The 26,152-nt window shown below is 55.3% G+C and overlaps 1 protein-coding gene across 1 annotated transcript in view; it reads left to right on the top strand.

Annotated features, from left to right (window-relative positions):
* Positions 1-1,950: 1,950 nt before the first annotated feature.
* The window catches only part of JPH3 (junctophilin 3), a gene marked incomplete at its 5' end in the record, with an annotated part of 56,947 nt that continues 32,745 nt past the window's right edge, over positions 1,951-26,152 (top strand). Inside the window, 2 exons of the mRNA XM_084270142.1 lie at positions 1,951-2,332; positions 19,181-19,958. Of these exons, the coding sequence (XP_084126268.1) occupies positions 1,951-2,332; positions 19,181-19,958 (1,160 nt within the window). The remainder of the gene's footprint in view (positions 2,333-19,180; positions 19,959-26,152) is intronic.

Raw genomic sequence — 26,152 nt, 5'->3', positions numbered from 1 at the left:
AATATTTGGCATGCTTAGGAACAGGGGGGTGCATGGTAGGAGCAGGACCCTGAGTGCTTCTAGAGGCACCAAGCGAGCTGCTGCTGCTGCCTGGGGATGGTTTCAGGTCTTCAGCAATCCCAGGAGGATGGATGGGGGGGTGGGGGAGGGAAGAAAAAAAGACAGAAAAATAAATAATAAAAAGAATATAACCTGGGGATGGGGATGGGGCTGGCGAGGGGGTTGCTGCTGTTTGGAGCCTTCGCGGTGGATGGGAAGGATTCCCGTGGGATGAAGGGAGGGGAGCGAGGTGCTGCCGTAAACCCTGAGCGACAGCGCGGCCTTTTCATGAATAAATAATCGGTGTTGCAGTGTGCTGGACCAGACCGGGAGCTAAATCTGCCCGGAGACGCGGCGCTGGCGGCGCCCAACGGGGCCGTTTGTGCCTTTCTCCTTGTGCGGCTCCATCCCTCTGTCACCCCCACCCCCGCCCACCCCCCACGCTTATCCACCTGCAAATGGGGAGCCCCCACGGGTCTGGAGAGGGTCCAGCCTGCCCCTCATCACACCGGGGAAGCGGTGGGAGAGCGCTGGGAGCCGGGCGGGGGGGGGGGGGGATGAAGGGAGCGTTAAGTCTCGGGGAGCATCCCTAAGCCGCGGCGGGGGGCTGCGGGGGGCCGCGGCCCTGCTGGGGCGGGAGGCGACGGCGACGCAGTTCCTGTCTCTTTAAATCCATCCCGAGCCGGGAGATGAGGCAGAGCGGAGAGCTCAGGATCCCTGCTCGTTAATAAGCAGGATTTATCCCCGTGGGGAACCGGGAAGGTGGGGGGAGGCCGTGGGGAGAGCGGGGCGAGCGGAGGCCCTCTGCCCCCCACCCCCTCTCCCCCCTTCCCCCGACCCCCCCAGCCCCTCACCCCGGCATCCAACCTCTCTCTCTCTCCGAGCATCCTCCGGCCGAGATGTGGGATCCGCCGGGCGAGGCGAGCGGGTACCCCCGGGAGTGAGGTTTGCTGGGGGCGGGTTGGGGAAGGGAGGGGTGGGGAGGGGTGGAGGAGAGAGGAGCGGCGGGGGGGGGGGGGGTGGGGGGGTGGGGTGAGGAAGAAGAAGAAGAAGAAGGAGGAGGAGGAGGAGGATAACGGAGGCGATGGCGGGTTTTTAGGGCGCGGGGTGCGTGCGCGTTGCGGGGGCCGGAGCTGGGAGAGGCTGGGGGAGCCGAGCGGGAGGGAGGGCGGCAGAGGCACCGCATTGCTGTGAGCCGCCCGCCCGCCGCCGCCCCGCCATGCCGCCGCTCCCGCCGCTCCCCCCGGCCCTGCTGCTGCTGCTGCTGCTGCTGTGCCGGAGCCAGGCTGGGCGGCCGGGCAGCCCGCGCTGGAGGGCACAGCGGGGGCTCTGAGCGGCCGGCCGCGGGCGCGCTGCGGAGCGGAGCGGAGCGCGGAACGCCTTTTATTTCTCTCCCCTTTTCCTTCTCTTGGCATTTGGCCTCTTTTTTTTTTTTTTTTTTTTTTTCCCTTTTCCTTCCCCCCCCCCCCCTCCCTCCTCTCCCCCACCCCCGTTCCCTGCCTTGGATGGTTTTTAGGTGGAGTCGTTTGCACCAAAACCCAATAGCTGCTGCTGTTCTTGCTGCTATTTTTTTTTTTTCCTCCTATTTTTTTTTTTTTTTTAATGATCCTGTTTCCACAGCAGGGGAAGAGCGAACTGATCCCGAACATACTCCCAGAGAATGAATAATCACAAGAAACTGGCTTAAGCAGCTCCCTGGATCTGGTGCATGATTTCGATCGAGTTTGATTTGATTTGATTCTCTCTCTCTATCTATATATATATTATTTTTTTTCCCCAAGTCATCGTTCTCATTTTATTATTCCCTGCGGGGTTTTTTTCCCCACCCCCCTCCCCCTTTTTTTCCTTTTTTTTTTTCTTTTTTTTTTTTTCTTTTCACCTTTTGGGGGATTTGCAAACCGAATTACATGCATGTCCAGTGGGGGAAGGTTTAATTTTGACGATGGAGGGTCGTACTGTGGAGGCTGGGAGGACGGAAAGGCTCATGGCCACGGAATCTGTACCGGCCCGAAGGGTCAAGGTGAATATTCGGGCTCCTGGAGTCACGGCTTTGAGGTGCTGGGGGTCTACACTTGGCCCAGCGGCAACACTTACCAGGGCACCTGGGCGCAGGGCAAGCGCCATGGCATTGGCATGGAGAGCAAGGGGAAGTGGGTGTACAAAGGAGAGTGGACCCATGGATTTAAGGGACGATACGGGGTCCGAGAATGCACTGGAAATGGGGCCAAGTACGAAGGCACCTGGAGCAATGGATTACAGGATGGCTACGGGACAGAGACCTACTCGGATGGAGGTAGGTGCTGCAGCGGTACCTTCGCGGCCGGAGTGGGTGGTGGTGTGTGGGTATGAGCCTCTGAATGGGGACGCTGGCTTCGGGCTGGAGTCTGTGAGTTTGCAACCTGCTAGCTTGGAGCAAGGGATGCTCGTAGCCCACGGGAGCCAAGGAGCCAGCCCGGCACAGCATCGGCCCGGCTCTTTGCCACAGGTAGCCCCATATGTTCAGTGGGTCTCTGGGGCGCGGGGTCCTCCCCTCCACTCTCCTCAACCTGGCTTTTTGGGGAGGGGGGCTGGCTGCGCTGGTGGGGGGATGCCCAGTTCTTGCCTAGGGTGGGGGGTGGTGGTGGTGGTTGGTGGGGCTGTGGGAGGACAGGGTGGGCCAAGGTGCACGCAGGATTCGCAGTTCCAACTGCACCACTGGAACCTGTAGGATTTGCATTGAAGCAAAACCGGGGCAGAGGAGAGGAAAGCATGCTGGGGGGGGGGAGGGAGGGGATCCGGGGCAGATGGGTGCAGCCATGGTGCTGCAGATGCTTCCAGCGAGGGGCTTGGGAGGGGGGAGTGTCTTTGCCCACCCTGCAGCCCCTGTGAACGCAGCCCTGTGCTCAGTAACACCAGGGGAAAGACTTTAATTCAGACAAGAGTCTTACATTCCTAGTTTGCGGCTTAATGCTTAGCGTAGGGGCTCAGAGGGATCACCCAAGCTATTCTCTGCCGTCAACACGGCTTAACGAGATGTTGAGGGGAAACCAGGATTAAATTAAAAACAAGAAAGCCCAATTGGAGCCATCAAAAAAAAACCCAAACCAAAAAAAAAATAGAGAGAGAATTGCCAGACTAATGAGCTTTAAGGCTGAACTAGGAGAAGCAGCTGGTGCTGTGCTGTAAGTGGCTGTATCATCCTCTCTCTCTCTCTCATGTTTCGTGGCTACTTCCATCTGAATTGCCACCATAATACGAGGCAGGCCTACCTGCCAGCAGCCAGGGGCGTTCAGCAGCGCAGCCCCCGTGTTTCCCTGCCAGCCGTGTCCACTTCCAGCAGGCTCTTTGATTTCCTCAGTGTTTATTTTCCTTTATATATATATATATCTATCTATCTCAAAAAGAAAGATGCTCTCGTTTTCCAGGAGTGGCTCGTTAAGGCAGTTGCAGCGTTGGTGAGCTCCATGGCAGCCTCCCTGAGAGGTGCTGCAAGAGCTTTCTCTAGAAACCCTGGGTTGCTGCTTTGTGGCTTCAGATTCAGCGTTACCTGCTCCCCAAGGGAGAGGTGCAAACCATCTCTTGATTATTATAAACTGTTATCGTTTTTAATGGTAATTCTGTGCTGGTGGCATTTTCCTAAGGGGAAAACATCGCTGCAACCTTTTGTTTCAGCTCGCTGGAATAACGCTGGGGTCTGAGCTGGAATGTGTTGTGCAAGCCATCGATCACTCCCAGCAGCCCTTCCGTGGGGAATAAAGCTTGGGCAGAGATTAATCGTGGTCTCCCCCTTGTTCAAAGTGGTCAGGAAGGGATGGGGGGGCAAAGAGGGAGAGGAGGTTCTGTGTGCTCCCAATACCAGTGTTGTCACCCTGCTCCCCTCCTGGCACCCAGCCCCTGCCAGGGAGGTTTGTGGGAAGGAGGACTGAAGTCTCCACAAACTACAGGTCTCTGAGGGCTGGGTGTTGCGGGGTTGGCCCTGTCCCTGGGGCACACACGTGCCCACACCCCAGCACGCTTCCTCTGTCAAGTGTGTGGGAAACCCGGGGAGCATCCCCAAATCAGGGTGGTTTACTGGCAGTTTCACTGTTCCTGGAGAACCTACCAGAAGGAAAGAGCTTTTCCTTCCAGCTTGGCAGGCCAGCCCGGCTTCGTGGGGTGCGGGGACCAAGGAGCTGGTTTGTGTGTTTGTCATTTTAGGAGGAGGGAAGAGGGTCAGGGGGAGGAAAGGGCTGAGTTGGTAGTGAAACGGGGTGTCCCCCCCTCCCCGGGGACTCTGCAGACCACCCTAGAAGGAAGGGACAGCCATGCCAGGAACACACGGTGCTATGCTGACTGTGGCCAAGCCCATCCTGCTGCCAGGAGCAGGGACATCCTGTGCACACCCCAACTGGGCCCCTCCATTTCAATGGGGTCATCACCATGGGATGACCCAACCCAACCCAACCCATGTGAAATCTCACTTTTCACCAACTCAGTTGCAAGTACCCAGCAGTCACAGTCCTTTCCCAGTTGCCTGTCTGCATTTTGGGTGGAAAACACCCTTGTTGGGCATCTCCAGCCTTTGGGATGCCCAACCTTCCTGAACTTTGTGCCTTGAGGCATGAGAAGCAGGTGGGTGCAGGAGCTCTCCTGGAAGGCCGGCGGCGTAGCTATGGCACAGGGGAGGCAACCGTTGGGAAGGATGTTTCTCATTAATCTATTCGAGTTATTACCTTCATCAAACTGAAGCATCCTAGAATCCTCGCCCCAGCATCTGTCACTTGCCACCCACAGATAAATATTCATCCCTTCCCTAGCTAGCTTTATTTATTTATTTATTTATTTATTTTTGCACGTCGACCAGGGGCTTGGGGATGGGTCCCTAAACGCTCAGCGAGGCTCAGGCAGGGAGCTGCCCCAGAATCCGTGGGCCGCACTCTGATTTTCCTGTTGCCTTGCCCAACAGTGGGGAAGGGCCAACCTCAACGCTCCACCAGCCGCTGGCAGCGCGGAGCGGCGCTTCGCGTGAGGGATGCACGCGGGTTGACGCGTGGACGTAGGGGATGGCATGTGGTGGCTGCGTTGCCACCACCCCACCACCCCTACCCCTTAAGCCCCATCCTGGCTCTGCTCCCCACCCTGGGTACCGTCCTCCCTTCTCCCCACGCCGGGTGCTCACGCCTGCCACGCACACACACGCACGCACGCTTCCCCCACATGCAGCTTGCAGCTCTCACACCTCCCACGTGGACACACTCATCGCCATGCACACACGCCTCTCCTCCCCACGCCGAGACGCCGCTTCGCCCCTCCGCTTTGCGTGCCCACACCGCACGTGGTCTGCCCCCAGCCCAGCACCAGCCCACTCTGACCCCCGTGGCACGCACCGGATGAATGCGAACAGCAGTCCCTGGGCTGTGCCCATCAGTGCAACCCCCACCCTGTGCAGCACCCAAATACAGCCTTGCTGTCCCCCCCTGGGAGCCCACGCTTTGCCAAATCTCCCTGGCACCGCTGCATGCCCGACCTGTGTTCCTACACCTGCAGCACACACGTACATCACCACATCATTCCCGTCCATGCGTGCTCTGACTTGGACCCCCCCAAAACCCTGACACCGTTGACAGGTCCTTATCCTTCTGCCAAAAATCCCTGCCACCTCCTGCCCCCATCCAGCAGCACCCTGATCTTACATAAAGCAGGCTCTGAGGATTGCTTCGCTCGGGTGCTGGGGCCTGGTTCAGCCTGGAGCTGGAGCAGGATGCCAACCCTCGCTCGAGGTGACAGGAGCTGCATCTGGCTGCATCAGCGCCGTGAGCCGGGGCCACCACCATCGCCCTTGCTGGCACCTCTCTGGAGCAGGGGGTTGGACACCTCCTCCCATTGGAGACCTTCTCCCAAGTGGGTCTGGAGACTAGGAGACATCTCGGCTGGTTCCTGCCTTTCTGTATCTCCTTGGAGCCTTTGGAGATGCTCAGGGATTTAGGGCAGGGGATGGTTCGAGCTGTTGCAGCAGGGTGGCCAGGGACATCCTAAGTCTGTGCATCGAGGTTGGAGCCAGCTGCTGAACCCATGACCATGGCTGACATGGAGCGAGTGCAGAAAGCTGCTCCCACCCTTTCCATCCCTGCCAAAGCTGCTGATCTCCTCCTTCCACCTCTCCCCACCTGAACATTTGGGATCCGAGTGCAGGCAGGGGTTCGGGGAGGGAACCAACCCTTCTTTTGGGTCCCCACTGCCCGGCCAGCCCTCAGGGAGCAGCTCACAGCTCATCCCCGTGCTGGAGGTGTCTGCAGTGCATCAAGGCCCTGACGGTTCCCCGCTGCTGCCACCCCCTTGCCCCATCCCAGGTGACCACGTGCAGCCTTGTTCTCAGGAGGGCTACCCCGAAAGGGACGGGCGGTCGCACCGCGGCGCTCGTCTTGTGTAATCCTCCGTGCCCACTCACCTAAAATGAATCATCCCTTTGATAGGTGAGTGAAATATAATTAGTGTTTTCATTGTTAGCACCGTGTGAGTAGGCAAGTGGGTTTTCTTGGCCCGGGCTGGGAAAATTTTGTGCTTTGCAAACGATGGGGAGAGGGAAGCGGTGCGGTGGGAGCTGGTGGCGTGGGCTCTCGCGCAGCCCGTCCTGCCTGGGCAGGAGCTGTGGCAGCTCCATGTCCTGCTTTCCCTACCTCTGTGGTGACACTGGTGACACTTTCAGCTGCAGGCGTGCCAGGAGCCACCAAGCAAATGGCTTTGAAGTGGCTGAGGAGATGAAAAATGGGAAATATTTTGTGTAACGGGTCTCTCTGGGAGAGGATGGACCGGGGGATGCCACAGGGGGACCTGCCTGTCTGGGAAGGGGCTGCAGGTCAGACTTGAGAAAAGAAGCCTGAGAGGGGATCTGATCAATGGGGATCAATAGCTGAAGGGTGGGACACAGGGGGACATGGGCAGCCTCTTCTCAGTGTCTGTGGAGGCAGGACAAGGGGTGATGGGCTCAAGTTGGAGCACAGGGAGTTCCACACCAATCTGGGGAAGAACTTCTTCCTGGTGAGGGTGAGGGAGCCTTGGGACAGGCTGCCCAGGGGGTATGGGGTCTCCTTCTCTGGAGAGATTCCAGCCCCATCTGGGCACCAACCTGTGTGCCCTGTCCCAGGGACCCTGCTTTGGCAGGGGGTTGGACTCAGTGATCTCCGGAGGTCCCTTCCAACCCCTATGGTTCTGTGATTCCTCACCTGACCCAAGAAGTGGTTCTGGATGAACCACCACCGGCCAGTTCCACCGAGGGCAGCAGCATCCCCAAGGGCTGCCCGTGCAGGGTTTTTCACAGGTTCCTCCACAGGAACCACCTTGCAAAGGCCAATTTCCGTGCGGTGTCAGAATTCCTTAAAACCATCAGCTCTCACCTCGCTTTGCTGCAGGGAAGGAATTGCTGATGCACTTTAAATAGTGGGTGGAAGCCAGTGAATACAACCGTGCCCCCCATCCCTGATCCTCCTGCTTCCTGACGACTCCAGACACGGCCCTGGCTGGTCCTAAGAACCCCCCTAAGAACCCTCTAATTAAAAAAAAAGACTGAACTTGTGGAGCACCATTTGTGAGGCACCTTTGCTGTTTAGATGCAGCACAGAAGATGCTGGCAGTGCTGGGGGTGGTCACAGGAGAGGGGCAGCCCAAATTCTGGGGGGTGCTGAACATGGGAAAATGAATCAAAATAGTAAATGAAGATCCTGACCAGTGTCATTAAAAATAGATGATGTGAAGTCATGGTGATCACTTATCTCACTGGAACACACTGCTTAGTTTCAGGGCAGAGGAAGAAGGATTTTTGACCCTGGGGAGATGTAGGGAGAAATTGCTGGACAGGCTTAGACCCCCAGCTCCATCTTCTCAAGGCAATGCTCCAGGGGAAGGAGTAGGACCCCGACCTTGGCTCATTCCAACCCGTTTCCCTGACCCACAACAGCAGGTGACTTGAATCCTGAAGCACAGTTTCAGTGCCCTTTCACTGGGGATGCTGGGCTGGGTTACCCCGGGGGTTTCTCACGGCTTTTAATGCAAATCTCAGGATATCCACACGTGATTTGATATCCCATGGGGCTCCTCGTGGTCGGGTGACATCTGCTCCTGGAGCTGAACATCTCTTTTTATTTTTTTTTTTGTTGTTTTTGTTTCCCTGGAAGCTCCAGCTTGTGGGCTCATGTGATGCTGCAAGATTTTTCAGCTTCCTTTTCAAAGCAAGGCTTGCACCCAGGCTGGTGCAGAAAAGCCGCTCTTACAGGCTTGGAAACCAGCAGACAAGAGCTAAAAATGCCTCCTCCTTAAAAATACCTCGATTTTAAAATGAACCCCATTAATTTTGAATGCTCTGAGTCAGGTAATGCTGAGCTTAGATGAATGATTTGTATTAACGTGGGCAGGACTTGAAGATACAGGAGCCAGGCAGGATGGGGTCGGTGCTGGGCTTAGAGGGGGTAACACTGCAGTTTGGCATCTGCCCTCTGAGGGGGTTTTTTTAACAGATTTTTTGCCTGATTTGGGTCTGGCTTTGACATCCTGACCAAGAAAGGGTTTATTTTATTATTTCTTTCCTTGTGAGAGTTTGTAATAGTTCCTGGAGATGGGATACGAGTTCCCCCTGAAATCAGCTGTTTAACATACAATTAGCTTATTTGACTGTTAATTACAAAAGGGGAGCTTGGAGGGAAAAAAAAAACCCTACATGAATGGGAAGTGTTTATATTTTGGGGTTTGATATTGGCTTTTCCCAGGCAGATTCTGGCCTTTGAATCCAGGAAAGAAAAATAGCCCTAAGAATTGCAATGGGTGCTTGTGCATCCCCTTGAGAAGAGCCATTCCCAAATTTGCTCCCTGAAGAGGTTCCACTTCCTCTGAGCATACAGCAGAGCATCACGAATTTTCATGAATGAGTGAACAGCTGGAGCATGGTCCCTAAGCTTGTGGCTATTCACACCCTGATGATGTATGGAAGGATTTCCAGCATCACTTTGGATCTGGGCGGTGTTTCCTTGGGGATCCATGAGCCAGCAGTGTGCCCTGGGGGCTCAGAGAGCCAGTGGGATCCTGGGGGGGTAGCAGGAGGAGTGTGGCCAGCAGGTCACAGGAGGGGATCCTCCCCCTCTGCTCTGCCCTGCTCAGGCCCCACCTGGAGTGTTGTGTCCAGTTCTGGGCTCCCTGGGATAAAACAGACAGGAATCTCCTGCAGAGAGTCCAGAGGAGGCTATGGAGATGATGAAGGGCCTGGAGCATCTCCCCTGTGAGGAAAGGCTGAGTGAGCTGGGGCTGTTCAGCCTGGAGAGAAGAAGACTAAGGGGGGACCTTATTAATGTTTATCAATATCTTAAGTATGGGATGCAGGGGGAAATGGCCAGCCCCTTCTCAGTGTCTGTGGGGACAGGACAAGGGGCAATGGCTGCAAGTTGGAGCACAGGGAGTTCTGCACCAACATTGGGAAGAACTTCTTCCCAGTGAGGGTGAGGGAGCCCTGGGACAGGCTGCCCAGGGGGTGTGGAGTCTCCTTCTCTGCAGAGATTCCAGCCCCATCTGGACACCGACCTGTGTGCCCTGTCCCAGGGACCCTGCTTTGGCAGGGGGTTGGACCCCATGGGCTCTGGAGGTCCCTTCCCACCCCTGTGATTCTGTGTGATCCATCATTTATTTCTTCAGGGAATAAATAAACCCTGCTCTTACTTCAGCCCATCCCATCCTGTGCCATCCCAGCTCCTGGGGCAGCCTCCTATCCCAGACCCATGGGGAGCTCAGTCTCATCCCATGCAGCGTCTCCCACGCCTCACAAGGGATGGAGCCCTCCAAAAAACAGCGTCATGTGCGAGTGCTGGAGAATCAGCCCTTCCTCCCATGAGCTCTGCTGAGAAATGGGGTGAGATCAGAGAGTTTGTGATGAGGATTAGAGCGCTGGAGGATTAAGGGTCTAAGCATTAGCCCGATTTCACTCTGCTTTGTGAGAGGAGCACATTAGCCCTAATAAAGGTGCCGAGCGATATGTTAATGTGTTTCACGTCCCTCCTGCTAAAGCTTCATCCCAGTCTTGGACCCAGTCAGTGAATCCACAGGGATTCAGCTGCCCTGGACAAAACTACTGGTCCTGTTTCACCAGGGGATGATGCTCCCTGCTTCATTTTCCCTGGCTCTGGTGATCCCAGCACATCCCACTCCCAGGAAGACTAGAAATTTCTTTCCTTTGGAAAAACTAAATATCCCCTGAGTCCAGGACCTGGTGCTTTAAGGACTGGCCTGAGATGCATGATGAGCTCCATCACAATTAACGATGCTGAGATTTGATTGTCATTATAATGGTTTGATGCAGTTCTCCAGATGCTGGCTGGAGAAGGTGATTACTGATGGAGGCTTGAGGAAGAGTGTGGTACAGAGACAAAGAGCAGGTGCAGGGAGGGGATGCTCAGGATGGACTTGTGTTTTCCTGCCTGTGGCAGAGAGCAAATCCAGTTTTTCCCCCTTGAAGCAAACAGCCAAAGTGCCTCAGAGCCCAGATGCAGTCATGGGGCTGGGGGATGCTCCTCTTGCTGAATATCCACGTGTGATTGTTCTGGAGTTGCTTCTCTCCTGAAGTCCCTGTGGAAAAGGGCTTAGCTCCTGCAGCTGGGGGGTTATCTTTGTGTTAGGACACCAGCTTTGGGCTTTGCCCCATCCCCTGCCCTGCTGCAGTTGTGCTGTAGGCCATGCAAAGCCAGCATTTTGTTGGAGGAGCTCATCACAGCGTGCCTCAGTTTCCCCTCTGGCACACAGTTGTGTTTGCCAGTGAGGGAGGCAGCTTCTCTCTGCTGCTCTACTGGTTGCAAAGCATCTTTGGGGCAAAGGGCTCCCTGTGTTTTGCATGGGGCTCACATCCCCTTGGTGAGTGTTCTCACCAGACCTGAACCTGCCTTTCTAATGGCTTCTTATGTGAGGAGAGTGGCTGAGCAATCCTGTTCTGGGGCTGCCCAGCCATAGTTACTCCTCACTGGCACTTGCATCCAGAGAGGAGGAGGAGGCAGATTCCAGGCTGCAACGTGAGGCTGTGCACAGCCAGCCCCCCTTCCCAGCCCCCCAGCCCCCAGCCCTGCACCCACTTCTGCCTGCTTACAAAGCCATCTCCTGTGGTAGGAGAACATCATCCAGCTGGTTTCTTCCTTGGGATGGAGCATCCCTGCCATTCACCTTTACAAAGTGCAATCTGCTGTGGACCTGTGAGGATTTCTCATTTCCCCAGCAACAACCCTAACACCACCCAGCACCCAGGCAGCAGCAAAAGCAGCCTGAGACAGCTCTGCTCTCCCCCCCTGCTCTGCTCTTCTCTTCTCTTCTCTTCTCCCTTCACCTGCCTTGCTTCCCTCCTCTCCTCCAAGGATGCCTAGACCTCACCGTGCCCATCATGTATGGACATACCCAGCAACATGACTAACACCCATCACGTGGTCCTGCCTGCAGATCATATTTGCATACTCAAAGCCCCATACTTTATTTCTTCCCCTGTGTAAGCAGTTACCAGAGCATATTTTTGGCAAATTAGCAGCCACAGCAGAAGCATCTGACTGTGCTTTTAGCCTGCCTTCATGATGGTCAGAGGCACGGAGAGCCTTGGCAGGGCTGGTGCAGGGATGGGCGTGGGGGATAATTAGTCATTGCACGCCTGCACCATCACTGATTCCCACCTTCCCTGGTGGGTGACATGGGTGGCAAGTCCTAGCCCTGAGTATTGTGCCAGCAGGGGATTTAGGTGGGCATCTGAGAGGTGATTGCTGCTCTCCATCCAGCAGCCAGGGCCAGGGCTGGAAGTCACCCAGCCTTGTCCTGCTGTAGGGAGTCGTAGTGCAGAACGTGGGGTGTCTTGGCAGCAAACATGCACCCCTGTGCTTGCTCAGGAGGACCCAGACATGCAGGTAGCATGTTTGGGGGGGGGGTGTGTGTCGTATTTTCACCAGTGAGAATCCCTGACTGCTGGCTGGTGGCTGACAACGATGTCTCCATTATCTCACCATCAGGATGGAGGCTGAATTAGCATCCCCAGGTCCCCGCTCTGCCCTCATCCCTCTCCTCTTTGGGACAGGCGTTTCTGAGATGCTGAATGGGATTTCAGCTTGAATCCCCCCTGGGGCCTTTCTGACAGCGACTAGTGGGAAAGTGATACCTGTAAAACTCGCTCCTTGTATCATAATTCAAGAGACCGGCCTAATTATTGCCATCAGACATCTTTTAATTAAAGTGCTGCAGGGTTTAGAGATAAGAGGGGAGGTGAACATACCTGGAAGGATCCTTCTACCAGGCAAACGAGTGATTTGCAAGGTCTAACAACTGCTGCTGGGTTTTGAGAAGTCGATGGGCACTTCAGGTGACTTGGACATCATTCCCCAATGTCATGGGCTGAGGGGGGGTTTGGATCAGTGCTGTGGCTGAACACGGTCACCCTAACAGGCGGATCTGGCTGTGCTTCAAGGATGGGACAGGGGCTGCAGAGAAACCCCCATCCCCTTTGAAGAGAGCTGCTCCCATGGTCCATGAAAGCCTGGGCAGCATCACTGATGAAAATCATTGGCTAATCTGGAAATATCTTGTGTTGATCTGTGAGAGGGGGGATTTTTGACTTGGTGTTAGTGATGGGCAAGGAATATTTCTTTCAGCATTTGATTTTTTCCGAGGTGGTGGAGTGATAATAATGTGTGTGTGCCCATGGCCCTCAAAATGCTTCACAGAATCACACGATTGTAGGGGTTGGAAGGGACCTCCAGAGATCACTGAGTCCAACCCCCTGCCAAAGCAGGGTCCCTGGGACAGGTCGTATATGTTGGTGTCCAGACAGGTCTGGAATCTCTCCAGAGAAGGAGACTCCACACCCCCTGGGCAGCCTGTCCCAGGGCTCCCTCACCCTCACTGGGAAGAAGTTCTTCCCCACATTGGTGGGGAACTCCCTGTGCTCCAACTTGAACCCATCGCCCCTTGTCCTGTCCCCACAGACACTGAGAAGAGGCTGCCCATGGCCCCCTGTTTCCCACACTGGAGATATTTATAACCATTAATAAAATCCCCTAAACATTAATAAGATCCCCACAACCTCCTAAATAACCACCTGGATTTCCTGGAAGCAGGAGCAGAGCGAGGCAGGGCAGGTCTGTGCAAGCCTCCTGTGTGCTTCACCCCGTGTGCTTGCCAAGGGCTTCATCCCACAGGACACCCACCCGGCCGTCTCGGTGTGGGAGCAGCCTGGGAGCAGCCTTGGGTCTGGAACGCTTGTGCTTAATGGTGTCCCTGGAGTGGGGCCAGAGGGCTCGGCTGCCTGCAAAATGCCAAATCCCTGGGTACAAGGAGAGGGGGGGGAGGGAGAATGCAGCCATTCCAACCCAAAAAATCCAAACTTCTGTCTCCTCCCAATGCCAGGGGGAAGGTAGACCCACTTTATAGCCAAGTGCATGACCCCACCTTGGGCCAAGGGAAGCCCTGCATAGACTGCTGGGCTGTGAGCATCCCATCATCTTCCCTCGGGGCTTCCCCCTGCCCTGTACTGTTCAAACTCCTCCTGTTGCTCCAGTGTGCCCTAAGGGAACTCCTGGTCCTGCTTATTTGTCTGAAAGCTGGACTCCCCCCCACATCATTGGTGGTCGTCACCATCTCTCTGTAAGCAGAGGACGGTGGGTACCGGTCAGCCCCTCAGCTCTGGGCAGCAGCTAGCAAAGCCAGGCCTTTTCCAGCCTCCAGCACGTCTCATCTTGGCTTGCTGAGTGCAGCACTGCAGGCATCTCCCATCTGGGCCAGACAGGCTGTTTTCTAGATGTTTCAGGTCCTCTTTCCCTCTCCATTGCTTCCTTATGTGCGAAAGGCAGCCGGTATGGAGACAAATGGCACTGATGAAGTGACTCCTCTTGCCTGTGAGGTTTCAGCCTGGTGTGCAAGCCATGAGTTGGTTGCCTCTCCCCAGCCATGGTGCTGGCCTCATCTGCAAGAGTGAGCAGCCCCCCTGAGCCCACGAGCACCCACGTGAGCCCCGCCGCACAGGCTGTGCACAGGCCAGATGAGCTGGAGATGGAGATTGGTCTCCTCCTTCCTTGCTCCCCAGGAAAACTCCCCAAAACTCTTTCCCAAAGCCAAGGAAGTGGACAGAAACCTATCTGTGATGCCTCAGATCCTCCCAGACCACTTTGTGCATCGGAGTGAATGCGTTTTCCCAGTACCCAGAGTGCTGCTGCGTTATCCCTCTTTCCAGCAGGGAACAGGGAGGCACAGAGGTTGCACCCAGCATCTCACCACCAGCTTTGCACGGGGGTCCCACTCACCTCCTCAGTTCTGTAAGGTGCAAAGCAGGGTGAACCTCAGCTTCAGGGCTTTGGGCATTAGAGGGATAACAGGAGCAGCCCTGCAGACTCTGCTCTCTTCCCTGAACGACTGTTAACCTCCCATGCCAAATGCTGAGGAAGTGCTGAATAACGGCAGCAGATTAGATTACTTCTTGGTGCTTGTCATCTCTCACAACGTATCATCTTCTGCTGGAGCACCAGGGGTGATGCTTTGGAGGCCAGAGACTTCCCGCTTTCTGCTTTCAGCCTGGCTGGCTCCAGCCAAGGATGGGGCTCTGCACGGTCCTCAAGGCAATGGAAATCCCTGCAGGAGTTTTAAAAGCCATTTGGAAACAACCCAGCCTTGCTCCAAGGGGAGTCAGACCCCCCCCCCCCCCCAAAAAAAACCAGTTTAAAAACACAAGTGGCCAACAACCACATTACCCATGTTCCTCCCTTTGCATTCCCATCCCATCCCAATTTTCCCTCATCATTCTTGTGAGCCTGTTCCCTTCCTCATGCCCCATATGTTCTTTCCAAAAGAGGAATATTCTCACCCATCCATCTTTCAGGATGACTTCAGTGATCTCCTCCCTGCCACGAGTTATTCCCTCTCCTTATCCCTGCTCCATGCACGTGCACACGTGTGGCCACATCCCCGCCCTTCGTGGCATCGCTTTTATCTTGCCAAAATCCTGCTGGAGTGATGACACCAGGAGTCAAGGAGTCTTCCCCCGGGGTAAAACCACAGCAGAGGAGAGTACAACCTGCTTGTTCCCTCAGGCTCTGGTTTTGCTGCCATTATGGATGGTGAAATCCCCATTCCCAGGGGAGGACCAAGCCTTCTCCTCTGCAGGGCAGTAGCAGTGGCTGAGATCTCTTTGTCTGGCTTTCCAGCACTCTCCTAGCATGCTCCTGTCCCCAATTTCTGCCCATCCCTACCCCTGGCTGCACAGCTCAGCTGCTGGGGAATATTGATGGCAAGGCAGGAGCTGTGACCCAGGAATGGCTGCTGCTTTGGTGGTATTACTGTAGTCAGTCACCAGGCACCTGCCTTGGGAGGGTTTTCTTTCCATGTCCAAGATGTTCTGGGCTACCCTATGTCCTGTTTGCCCAGTGCCACACAGAAGTAGGGAGGATATTTGTGGTGTCTTGCAGTCATCCATAAGAGCAACCTGCATGGCTGGTGAAGCCTCAAAAAGCACATTCACCACCTCCTCAGCAGTTCTCCTCCATCATGGTGGCTTTGCCTCTTTGCCATAGTGCCCTGGCTTGGGCCAAGCAATCGACCCGTGGCCAGGATTGCAGTAGTGTTGGCTTGCTCTCCTCTTCCCATGCTTCCCATGGGTGCAATTCCCATCCCTAGGGAGGAATGCTCCCCTCTTACCCACAGTTAAAGAGAGCATCCGCTCCCCCAGGAAGTTCTCAGCTCTCTACTCTTGCACTGAAGTCCTCAAGGACCTCTGTTTGGCACCCTGGTGGGTCAATCTGGGGAACTTTTGCATCAAGATGTGCTCATCCCCTCACTCCCAGCCCCATCCCGTGGTCGCCACAGCAGGGCCTTGCTCCCCATTCACCTCCCGAGCTCTGAAACAGCCACAGCCGGTCCGTCCTGGTGCATAAAGTGGAAAAATCATGAAATCCTGTTTCCTCTGCAGGGAGAAAGAGTCTCCTGGCTCCTCGTGAGATTAAGCTTTGTGCATATATCTGCAAATGTTAGGGGGCAGAGGTTAAGCCGAGCAGCGCGAGGGGAGGAGGTGACAGTGCTTAGCAATGCAGATCAGATGGCTCGGAGACCTTCCAGCATTCGTGGCCAAATCCTGGGATATTTAAGGGTTTAAACCATAATCGAATCAGATGAAGGAAGGAGCGTGGTTTGGGTGAGGGAGAACGGGTGAAACCAGCTCCTTGGAAGGCAGTGCTTTGATCTGCTGGTGGCTGTGAAGGTGGGCAGATGTCTTGCTGGCCATCAAGGAGGCGACCATGCCCCTCTGAAGGCCACCCCCAGAAGCAGCCCGTGCTGCTGCTGCCTTCAGTGGGGGAGCAACCTGGAGAGCAATGGCCCCTGTGAATGCAGACTGGGGCTGTGGGTCTTGCTCCATGATGCTGGGAAAGGAGCAAGCAGGATGGGACCGCTCCTCACGTCGGTGCATCCCCCGCCTAGCGCAGTCAGCCTTGCCAAGGAGCTGCAGCGATCGCTCCTGGCAGCCGTGCAATCCTAGGAGTAGGTTTTCAGGCCACGGGGAGCTGATGACAGCTTCCAGAGGGCACCTCTGCCTCGCTGGAGCTCCGCACAGCCGCTCGCTGCAGCTGGAACCCGCTGTGACCAATTTGCCGCCTCTGCTCCGGCTGAGACGCGCCGTCACGCCTGCTCCAAACACGCTTCCTTCTGCTCCCTGCCGCCCAGAGAAAGGGCTGTGCTCGCTTCGTGGTGCTTCAGTTTTAATCCCTTTGAGGGGTTTGGGGTTGTTTTTTCTCAGCTGTGGATTTGCTAAGGGACGCTGAGGTCAAGGGACCTGCCCGGGGCCAGGGAGCAAGTCAAAGGATTCACCCAAAGTGGGGTTCAGGATGTGGGCAGGGCAGGTTCTGGCAGATCTTTTCTCACTGTCCCCTTGCCCACACTGGCATTTTTCCCCAAAACCCATTGAATCCATCCCCAGGGGAAGCAAGAGGCTAAGCATGGTGCCAGGAGCCATCTGGGGGGCTGCCTTTGGGGTGCTGGAGGAAATCTCTCTCACTGTTTGTCCTACAGAGATGCTCTGGGAGGGAGCCAGAAAGGGGAGCGGGATGCTGCCAGGTCTGCAGGGAAAGGATGGGTGGGTGGATGGATGGATGGATGGATGGATGGATGGATGGATGGATAGATGGATATAAGGATGGATGGATGGATGGATATAAGGATGGATGGATATAATGATGGATGGTTAGATGGATGCCTTGGGGAGGTCTCCCCTACCACAGGCCCTGTTCCAGGTGCTGCTTTCCATGGGTGCATGGTATCAGTTGCTGCCTGTTCTTGGGGATACCAAAGTGGACTGCAGCAGGGCAAGCCATGCTCTCTGCTCAAGCCCAACCACAGGACACATCTGATGTCTCCTCTGCTGTTTACCAGCCATCTTGCTACCTGTCCCCCATCCTTCTCCCCACCAGCCCTGCCACCACCTCCTTACCCTGCCCTGATGGTGCTTGCTGTAATCCCAGAGCTCTGCCTCCTTCCCCAGTGCTAATCTTATAAACCCTGGTAATTCCTCTGCCTGGCCTTGCCTCTCCACGTCCCTTCTCAGAGGCAGCCTTCAGGGGTCCCCTACCTTGGGTCTGGCATGTTTTGGGGGTACACAAGGCTGTCACCCAGATAGTGTAGCACCTCAGGGGCTGCTTGCACTGGAGCACCAGGAAGGATGCTTGAGCCCCAGGGGATCTGTGCAAAGTGCTGGCAGCTGTTTGATAAAACAGCTGAAGGACCCCAAAATTCACCCCAAAGCGTTCCTGGGTGCTGGTTTCATGGCTTCTGGCAGCGAGAGCAGGGTTTGTCTGGGGTGGGGATGGCTGGCACAGCCTGTTTTATAATCCTGTCTGCTGGGCTGGTGGAAAACATTGGGAAGGGAAACACTGCAGCAAGGCGGGTGGGTCTGAGGGAACAGTATTTTATCAGGCAAACAAGCCGGCTCTGGTGGACCCAGCGGGTTGCCCACGCCTGCACATCACAGCGAGATAGCTAAGGGCAAGGAGTGTTTTGGGCAGGAGGGGGTGGAAAACCTCTGTCAGCCTGAGCTGGAGCTTCATCGGAGCCATTTAGGTTTGATTCCCACAGGGTTCCCTATTTTAAGATTCCCTGGGCATGTGAGAGTGGGGCTGGTGTGAAGGGGGGGCCCTGATGCTGCACAGCACTGCCTGCATCCATCCTGGCGTGGGGCCCTTTGCATCACCAGCCAGGGACAGCAGGCAGCAGGGCAGCTGTGACTGGCCACAGCATCCCAGTAGCACCAGTAACCAGGTGAAGAGCTGTCCTCAGGCTCTGAGAGCTTAGGCGGACGGTGAATCACTGCATCTCACGCTAGTCTGGAGAAGATTAAGTTGACCTAAGAATAAAAACAAGCCCCACATGCAGTTCCACCAGCCAGGATAAAATGAGGAAGCGTGCCAGTCACCAGGCTCCAGAGGAGAAGGGATTAGAAACCCTGGGGCAGATTACCACCGCTCATTTCAGTGCACAGGGTGAGCGCTGCGCTCCAGTTGCACTTCCCAGGCTGGGTGGGTTTCTTGTGCCTCTATTCCCAGCGCTGTGGTGAGGTCCTGCGTGCGATTCATCCCGCTAATGACCAGTTAAGCAACTCCAGTAAGTGCCCACGCAAATGGGGGGGAGTTCAAACAGGGGCACGTTTCCAAGGAGAATAGCCAAATGGATCTCTCCCTGGGAGGCCTTTATTTCTAGAGAGCCGCTCCCTTCCGCTCCGTGCCGGATGAGAGGCGCTGTGTGTATAAATAAATGCATTGCAATATACCATCCGCTTTGATTGCTGCCGGCAGCATGGATGGGATGGATGGAGTCTGCTCCTGGATAACAGTTCCCTTATCCTGCATCCCTGTCCCTTCCCTTCCAAACTAGGGGTTGCTCTATGGGATTCAAGCATTGCTCCCCGCATGCTGGTGCCTTGGCTGGTTTCTAATACTGGGGTGCATGTCCCTGATCCCACGGAGGTGTCATTGTTTTCCTCCCACAATGGGACATTGCAGTCCTTGCCATGGAGATGGGACAGGCAGCCAGAGCTGCACTTTGCTGCTCCTCCTAATGAGGGGATCTCTGAGGGGTTTGATGCCACTAGCGGTCTGCAGGATGCCAGGCCATGACACCCACCCCCTCCCTCTCTGCTTTTGTCTCCTTTCCCCAGGCACATACCAGGGCCAGTGGGTCGGAGGGATGCGCCAGGGTTACGGCGTCCGGCAGAGCGTTCCCTATGGCATGGCTGCGGTTATCAGGTCACCCCTGAGGACGTCCATCAACTCCCTGCGCAGCGAGCACACCAACGGCACGGCGCTGCACCCCGACTCCTCGCCGGCGGTGGCCGGCAGCCCCGCCGTCTCCCGAGGTGGCTTCGTCCTCATGGCCCACAGCGACGCCGAGATCCTCAAGAGCAAGAAGAAGGGCATCTTCCGGCGGTCACTGCTGAGCGGGCTCAAGCTCCGTAAGTCCGAGTCCAAGAGCTCCTTGGCCAGCCAACGGAGCAAGCAGAGCTCATTCCGGAGCGAAGCCGGGATGAGCACGGTCAGCTCGACCGCCAGCGACATCAACTCCACCATCAGCCTGGGTGAGGGCGAAGCCGAGCTCTCCGTCATCGAAGACGACATTGACGCCACCACCACCGAGATCTACGTCGGTGAGTGGAAGAACGACAAGCGGTCGGGCTTCGGGGTGAGCCAGCGCTCGGATGGGCTGAAGTACGAGGGCGAGTGGGCCAACAACAAGCGCCACGGCTACGGCTGCATGACCTTCCCTGATGGCACCAAGGAGGAGGGCAAGTACAAGCAGAACGTCCTGGTCAGCGGCAAGAGGAAGAACCTCATCCCGCTGCGGGCCAGCAAGATCCGCGAGAAGGTGGATCGGGCGGTCGAGGCGGCTGAGCGAGCGGCCACCATCGCCAAGCAGAAAGCGGAGATCGCGGCCTCCAGGTAAGGTGGCCCCTTGTCCCGACGCGGCGCCTCGGCACGGGTCCCTCCCCAGTGGATGTGGTTCGATGGGGGGGAGTGGGATGATGGGACTTCTTTGTGGTGGTAGGTGCTCAGAGGGGTATTTTAGGGATGCTGCTGCTGGAAGCGGGGCAAGAGGTGTGTTTGCTATGCAGCAGGTGGCTGCATCGTGGTGGGACTGCACTTGGGGGGCACTGTGTGGGGCTCCCCAGGCTGATAGCTGTCACTTTGGAGGGTTCTTTACCCTGTTTCTCCCTAGCTTCTTTAATAAGCAGGACAATACCCTTAGCGGAAGCGCTCCTGAGATGCTCTTGCCCCGTATCCTCTTTCTGACACACAGCCAAGAGAAACCATCCCAGGGCTGGCCTGTGCTGGGAGGATTCCCAGCTATTTCTGTTCCCAAAAGAGGTTTTGAGTGGGAAAGCAGTCAGACCAGATCGTTGGCTGCAGCTGATGCTTTGGGAGGATTTGCCCTGCCTGAGGCGCTGCTTGAAAGCAGCAGATCTGGGTGCCCAAGTAATCCCTACAAGCCCCAGGAACCACCCCAGTGCTCAGACTGGCTGTGACCATCATGGAGCTGCTCAGTGGTTTAGGGCAGGGACCTGACTGACCTGAAAACTAGCCAGACTGGGGTGAAGAAGTGGTTTCTGTCTAGTTTAGGTTGGAGTATGGTCCAACTCCCAGCTCAAAGCAAGGCCAGCTCAAGCACCTTGGAGCTTCATGACTTGCAGCCAAGCACCCAGACCAGAGGAGGAAATTCTGATGTATTCAGAGGCTTTTTTTTGGAGGGGGTGGTTTATTAAAGGTCAATCCTTTCTGGTTTGTGAGCAAGCACCGCACATAGCAGCCAGGCTGGGGAAAAAGGGAAAAACCCAGGTACATCCTCAGTTGCCTGTGCTGGATTAATTGTTGGGGCTGGATGATTTGTATGCAGAGCCACACTTGAAATCTTTATCAGCATGTCTGCTGATGACTTATCTGCAATGTGAATGAGACTCCCAGGCCTGCTTTGGGAGCATATTTGGGCTTGATGATGTTTTTGAGCTGATGTTGTACCAAATTGTTGTCAAAGCTTTGGAGGGAGGAAAAAAAACCCCAGGAAAAAAAATAATCCCATTAGACTGCCAGGTAGGAAACAGCCTTCAGAGCCATGGAGAAACCAGATCTTTCCCTGTGATCTGAGGGTGTGAATGCTTCAATCCAAAGGCCTGAATCCTGGAAATGTGGAGCTCTTGTCTACTGTGGTGGGATACAGGCTCTGAGAAGCTGAGCATCCTCTGTCCCCAGGTGGTAAGGGTCCTGGAAATCCATGAGAGTGGGATTTAGAGGGGATATGCCCCCGCACTGTTGGAAATACTTCAATGAGCTCTTGGTGTGTAATGTTCCACCATCTAATTATGAGAAAGAAGAAGAAGATAGCAATGCCCAGGGATGAGCACCTTCCTCCTCTGTACCAGCCAGGCTAATGCGGTCCTGAGCTCTGTTGGAGAGCAGCAGCAGTGCTGGGCTGGAGGATGCAGCAGGAGAAAAAGCTGTGGGGTTTGGGGACCACCCAGAGGACCCCCTTAATGATGCCACAAAGAAATTACTGAACAGGAACACACTGCTCCAGGGATGTTCCATCAGAGCCTGAGCCTGCCCCCCCCAGAAAACACTCCATGAGGATCCCCTGTCCTGCAGCCAGGATACATTGTACCCTCCATCCTTTGCGCTCAGTTTTAAGGTGTGTGCTCCTGACTAGACACGGGTGGGAGCAAGTTAACCCTGGGAATGCGGGGCTCAGCTCTTGTTGTGGCACTGCCGTGGCCTCGGGTGCTGCGCCAGGGCTGCTGGGGTGCTGAAAAGCCCTTTATTGATCTGCTGCACAGGCCGCCTCTCGCTGCACGAGCCGGGGACAGACGGACTCCGGCGTGACCCGCGCTGTGCATTAGCGCTGGAGAACCGACCGTGAATGACATCCGTCCTGGGGGTGTTTGCTGCCCACTGTTAAAGGCTGCTGCTGAGGCCCCAAAACACACCAGTGAAGAGCCAAACTAGAGTTTAGGCTTTGCTGGAGACATGGGGAAGGTGGGATTAGGTGGGTGTACAGGCTCAGCCCCCAAGTCACAGCTATGGAGATGCTGAGGGGACAGGGACATCTCTCTGTTGGAGATGCTGAGGGACTCAGGGCTGTTCAGCTTGGAGAAGAGAAGACTGAGGGGGATCTTCTCAGTGCTGATAGATCCTTGAGGGGTGGGCTCAGGAGGAGGGGTCAGGCTGTGTTCAGTGGTGCCCAGGGCCAGGACACGGGGCCGTGGGCCCAAACTAGAGCAGAGAAAGCTCCACCTGACCCTGAGGAGGAACTTCTTTGCTGGGAGGGTGGCAGAGCCCTGGGCCAGGCTGCCCAGAGAGGTTGGGGAGTGTCCCTCCATCTCTAGAGGCATTCTAACCCTGTGATCCTGGGTGCTGCCCTGTGCAGCCTGCGGGGGGGGACTCTGCTCTGACAGGGGTGGAATGAGTGATGTCCAGAGGTCCCTTCCCACCCTGCTCATTCTGTGATTCTCTCTTGAGTTTGCAATTTGGCTGCACACTGGAGAGGCCCAAGGACCTCCAAATGCAAATGGGGGGAGCTGCTTTGTCTGAACCCCCTGATCCTTCAGCTCCATCTTCCCCATCATGAGGATTTTTGCATGGGCACTGTTCTCCTCAGCTGCATCCTAGCATGCAGAGCCAGAAGAGATGGAGGATTTACAAACCTAGAACCAGCTAAAAAGACTCTCCTAGAATTTGGGTTGATTTTAAAGCTTCTAAACACTCTCCTGCAGCACCCAGACCCAACCATGTAGCCCAAAAAGCAAAGGAAATCAGTGGCAGGAGCATTGGCAGGGGAATCCCAACACTCATTCCAGTGGCTTTGAGTCTCAGGGGTGCTGTACCCCTCCCTTACCCAACACCAACATGAGCTCTGGCTTACCAACACCTGGGAATTGTGTAAAGAGTGCTGGGCTGTGTACGTGTGTATGTGTGTGTGTGTATTCTCTTCTGTCTAATAATATGGCTGAGTTCACTCTGCAGCCTTTCCCTTGGTGGGGGAAAAAATATGTGGCCACCCACGGATTTCATTAAATTTGTAAGAAATTCAGTATTTTTGAAACTTCTACCGCTCTGTCAGCTCTGGTTGGAATTGGCCAACACGTTCAAAAGTTATTAGTGTGGGAGTGATGGCATATAGATATATAAACAGCACAATCACACAAGTAAGCCCCATTTCCTAAGGAAAGTAGGCTAAAAACACAGTGTGCTGAAGACAAGGAAATTGGATTCCTGAAGTTGTTTTAGTCTGAACGGAGCACAACGTTATCCATGACATGGGAAAGCCAGCTCGTTTAAGGATATAGTCTTTAGGTTTGGTGGATGGGTCTCCTAAATTCTCTCTGATGCAATTAAAATGAAGGAATGCTTTCTTTCCTCTTATATCCCCAGCTTGCTGAAATTGTGTGGTGTCAATGGGTGAGAAGGGGGTCAGGAAGGCTCCCCAAAAGCTGTTGAGTTTCAGAGGTAGCCAGAGAAGGGACCCTGTTTTCAGCCTGTGTAAAAGGAAGGTGCAGAGTGGCTTCTTTGTGCTATGGGGTGCTTCATTCCTCCCCCCTCATACGAGCCAAGAGCCATCACTCTTACTGCTCCTACCCTGGAAGGATGAAGGATGCACCAGAGACACTGGCTCCCATCTCAGTAGGTTGATACCTAAGGTAAATTGTCCATAGGCACTGATGTGTCATGGTCAGCTTGACTCTAACACACAGGCAAGAGAGGTGAGCCAGAAAACTCATCCTCAGCCTTTGGCAGAGCCACTGGACATGGAGGATGGATGCTCAGGGGGAGCTCAGGACCGACTCCAGCTCTAACAGTGGATGATGATGATGGTAGTTTTAATGCAAGGCAGACAGACCCTGATTCTCTCCAGGGTTTCCTTCTGCTACCACAGCTCAAGGTTTTGTAATTAGTGGCTGGGCTGCTTATGAGAGGAAGGGCCATCACCAGTGCTGGGGATGTGAGCTGCAGGGACGGGCGGCGTTTGGCAAGCGGCTCCTCTCCAGCACAAGGTTCTTGGGACCCTGCTGTTCAGCACCTTAAATAACCACTCCTCAGAGCAGCCCATGCCCCGGCACCCTGGAGGGGATGCTCTTCTCAGGTTAGTCCTAAGTAATGCACTTCCAGGCATAATTATAGCTGAGGCATTCACCAACAATGAGAAAAATATAATTAAGCTCAATAGTCTCAGGAGGAGTCGGGCTACAAATTAGCACAGTGTCATTCAACTTCAGAAAGGGAAACTGGAGGGATTAAAAAGAAAAGGGAAGTGAATACAGACAACCTGGCAGGGAGGGTGGGGAAAGGAAACTGTGTTTGGGCTCAGCATGGCTGCTTCTTGGGGCTGCTGCAGTGAGGGCGAAGCATCCGTCCGTGTTTGACGTACGATGGGGAGCAGGAAGGCAAGAAAAGCCCTGGAGAGCTGAACAGCAAAGCACAGAAGGTTGTTTGAACCAAACAGGTATTTTCTTCAGGGGGAAAAAATATATATATATATAAATAAATAAAAATGGAAACACAGCCCAGGCAAAACCCACAGAAAAAAGAAAAGAGAATAGATTCTGCAGGCCTGATCCCAAACATTTTAAGTTGTGGTAATGTCACTACTGGCAGTATGCTGAGCCATAATAATGCTGCTTAATGCTCTCCCCAGCCTGTGCCTGCAGCTTTGCCATTGTCCTGAGCTGTGTTTGATTTAAGGGTTCTGCTGGCTTCTCTGATGCCTGGGGGAGGTGGCTGCGGGGCGCCCGCATTAGTCTCGCCCTAATCCCCGCCTCGTGCTGCTGGAGGGGCTCTCGCTGCGGATGGAGAAAGGGGGAGGAGGAGGAGGGACGTGGGTTAAGGGGGACGCTGTGGCCCCAGAAGAGTTGTGTGTGCCCTTCCTTGGGTCGGGGTGGCAGGGATCAGCTGGCAGCAGGCTGATGCTGAAACGGGTCGTGGCTGAACCAGCCACAGGGATGGGGCTGAGCGAATGCTTCAGGGATCAGAGCAAGCGTGTCGGGGACTCCCAGCACCTTGTCCACCCCCTCTTTGGGCAACTCTGGCTCTCAGGGGGGTGGTTTCCTCTGCTTATGGTCCCCTGAAGAGGTGCTGCTGTCCCTTTCCCCGGTGAGTCCATGCAAGTGTTCAGCATCCACAGCTACCTGCGGTGCGGCACTCGCCAGCTGGAGCTTGAGGCTGTGCCAGAGTCACCTCTACCCATTAGCTGAGGACTGATGGGGTCACTGACAGCATCACCCAGTACCTGCTGGGTCTCATGCCAGGAAAGCATGCCCCCTCTATCCCTTCCCAGTCCCCCCATCCTTTCTTTGAGGGGTGCAGAGAACAGAGTGACTGGGAGAAAAGCACAGAGGGGATGGATGGATGGATGGATGGATGGATGGATGGATGGATGGATGGATGGATGGATGGATGGAGGCAACTTGAAGGCTGAGATGAGCTGGGACAGGAGGGAATTCTCTTTACATCAGGCTTTTCTCTCTCCTTCCTGCCCTTTCTGCCCCTGGCCAGCCCCTGTGCAATGCAGAGGAGTGGAGCCCAGGGTTGGCACCTCCATGGACAGAGAGCTGAGCTGCGGCAGAGCACACCGTCCGTCCTTCCTTCCTTCCTTCCTTCCTTCCTTCCTTCCTTCCTTCCTTCCTTCCTTCCTTCCTTCCTTCCTTCCTTCCTTCCTTCCTTCCTTCCTTCCTTCCTTCCTTCCTTCCTTCCTTCCTTCCTTCCTTCCTTCCTTCCTTCCTTCCTTCCTTCCTTCCTTCCAGCTCCTTCCCCTTCCCACCTCCCTCCCCTCCTCCTGCCCAGCTCCTGCGTGTTGACAGGGGTCAGGCGATACTGCAGCAGCAGCGATTAGGATCGGCTGTTACTCCTCCCGTTCGCGTGCCGCTGTCACCCGCGGTGACACGGGCACCTCTGACTCAACAGCAAACACCAGTTCCACCTCAGGTCCAGGACACCCTCGAGGAACAGCGAATTGCCGGGTGGCACCCTGGAGCGTGGCATCCTTACCCCGTGGCTGGCTCGCTCTGTGCTGTGACTCTTTAAGTCCTCCTGCAATGCCAATTTAATAACTTCCTGCTCAGACAGGACTTACAGCTCTAAGCCCTTCTGTG

The sequence above is a fragment of the Gallinula chloropus genome (genome assembly GCF_964237585.1).
Source record: "Gallinula chloropus genome assembly, chromosome: 13".
Classification (NCBI taxonomy): Eukaryota; Metazoa; Chordata; class Aves; order Gruiformes; family Rallidae; genus Gallinula; species Gallinula chloropus.
Note: the sequence above shows the minus strand (reverse complement) of the source record. Positions and strands in the feature narration are given on the sequence as shown.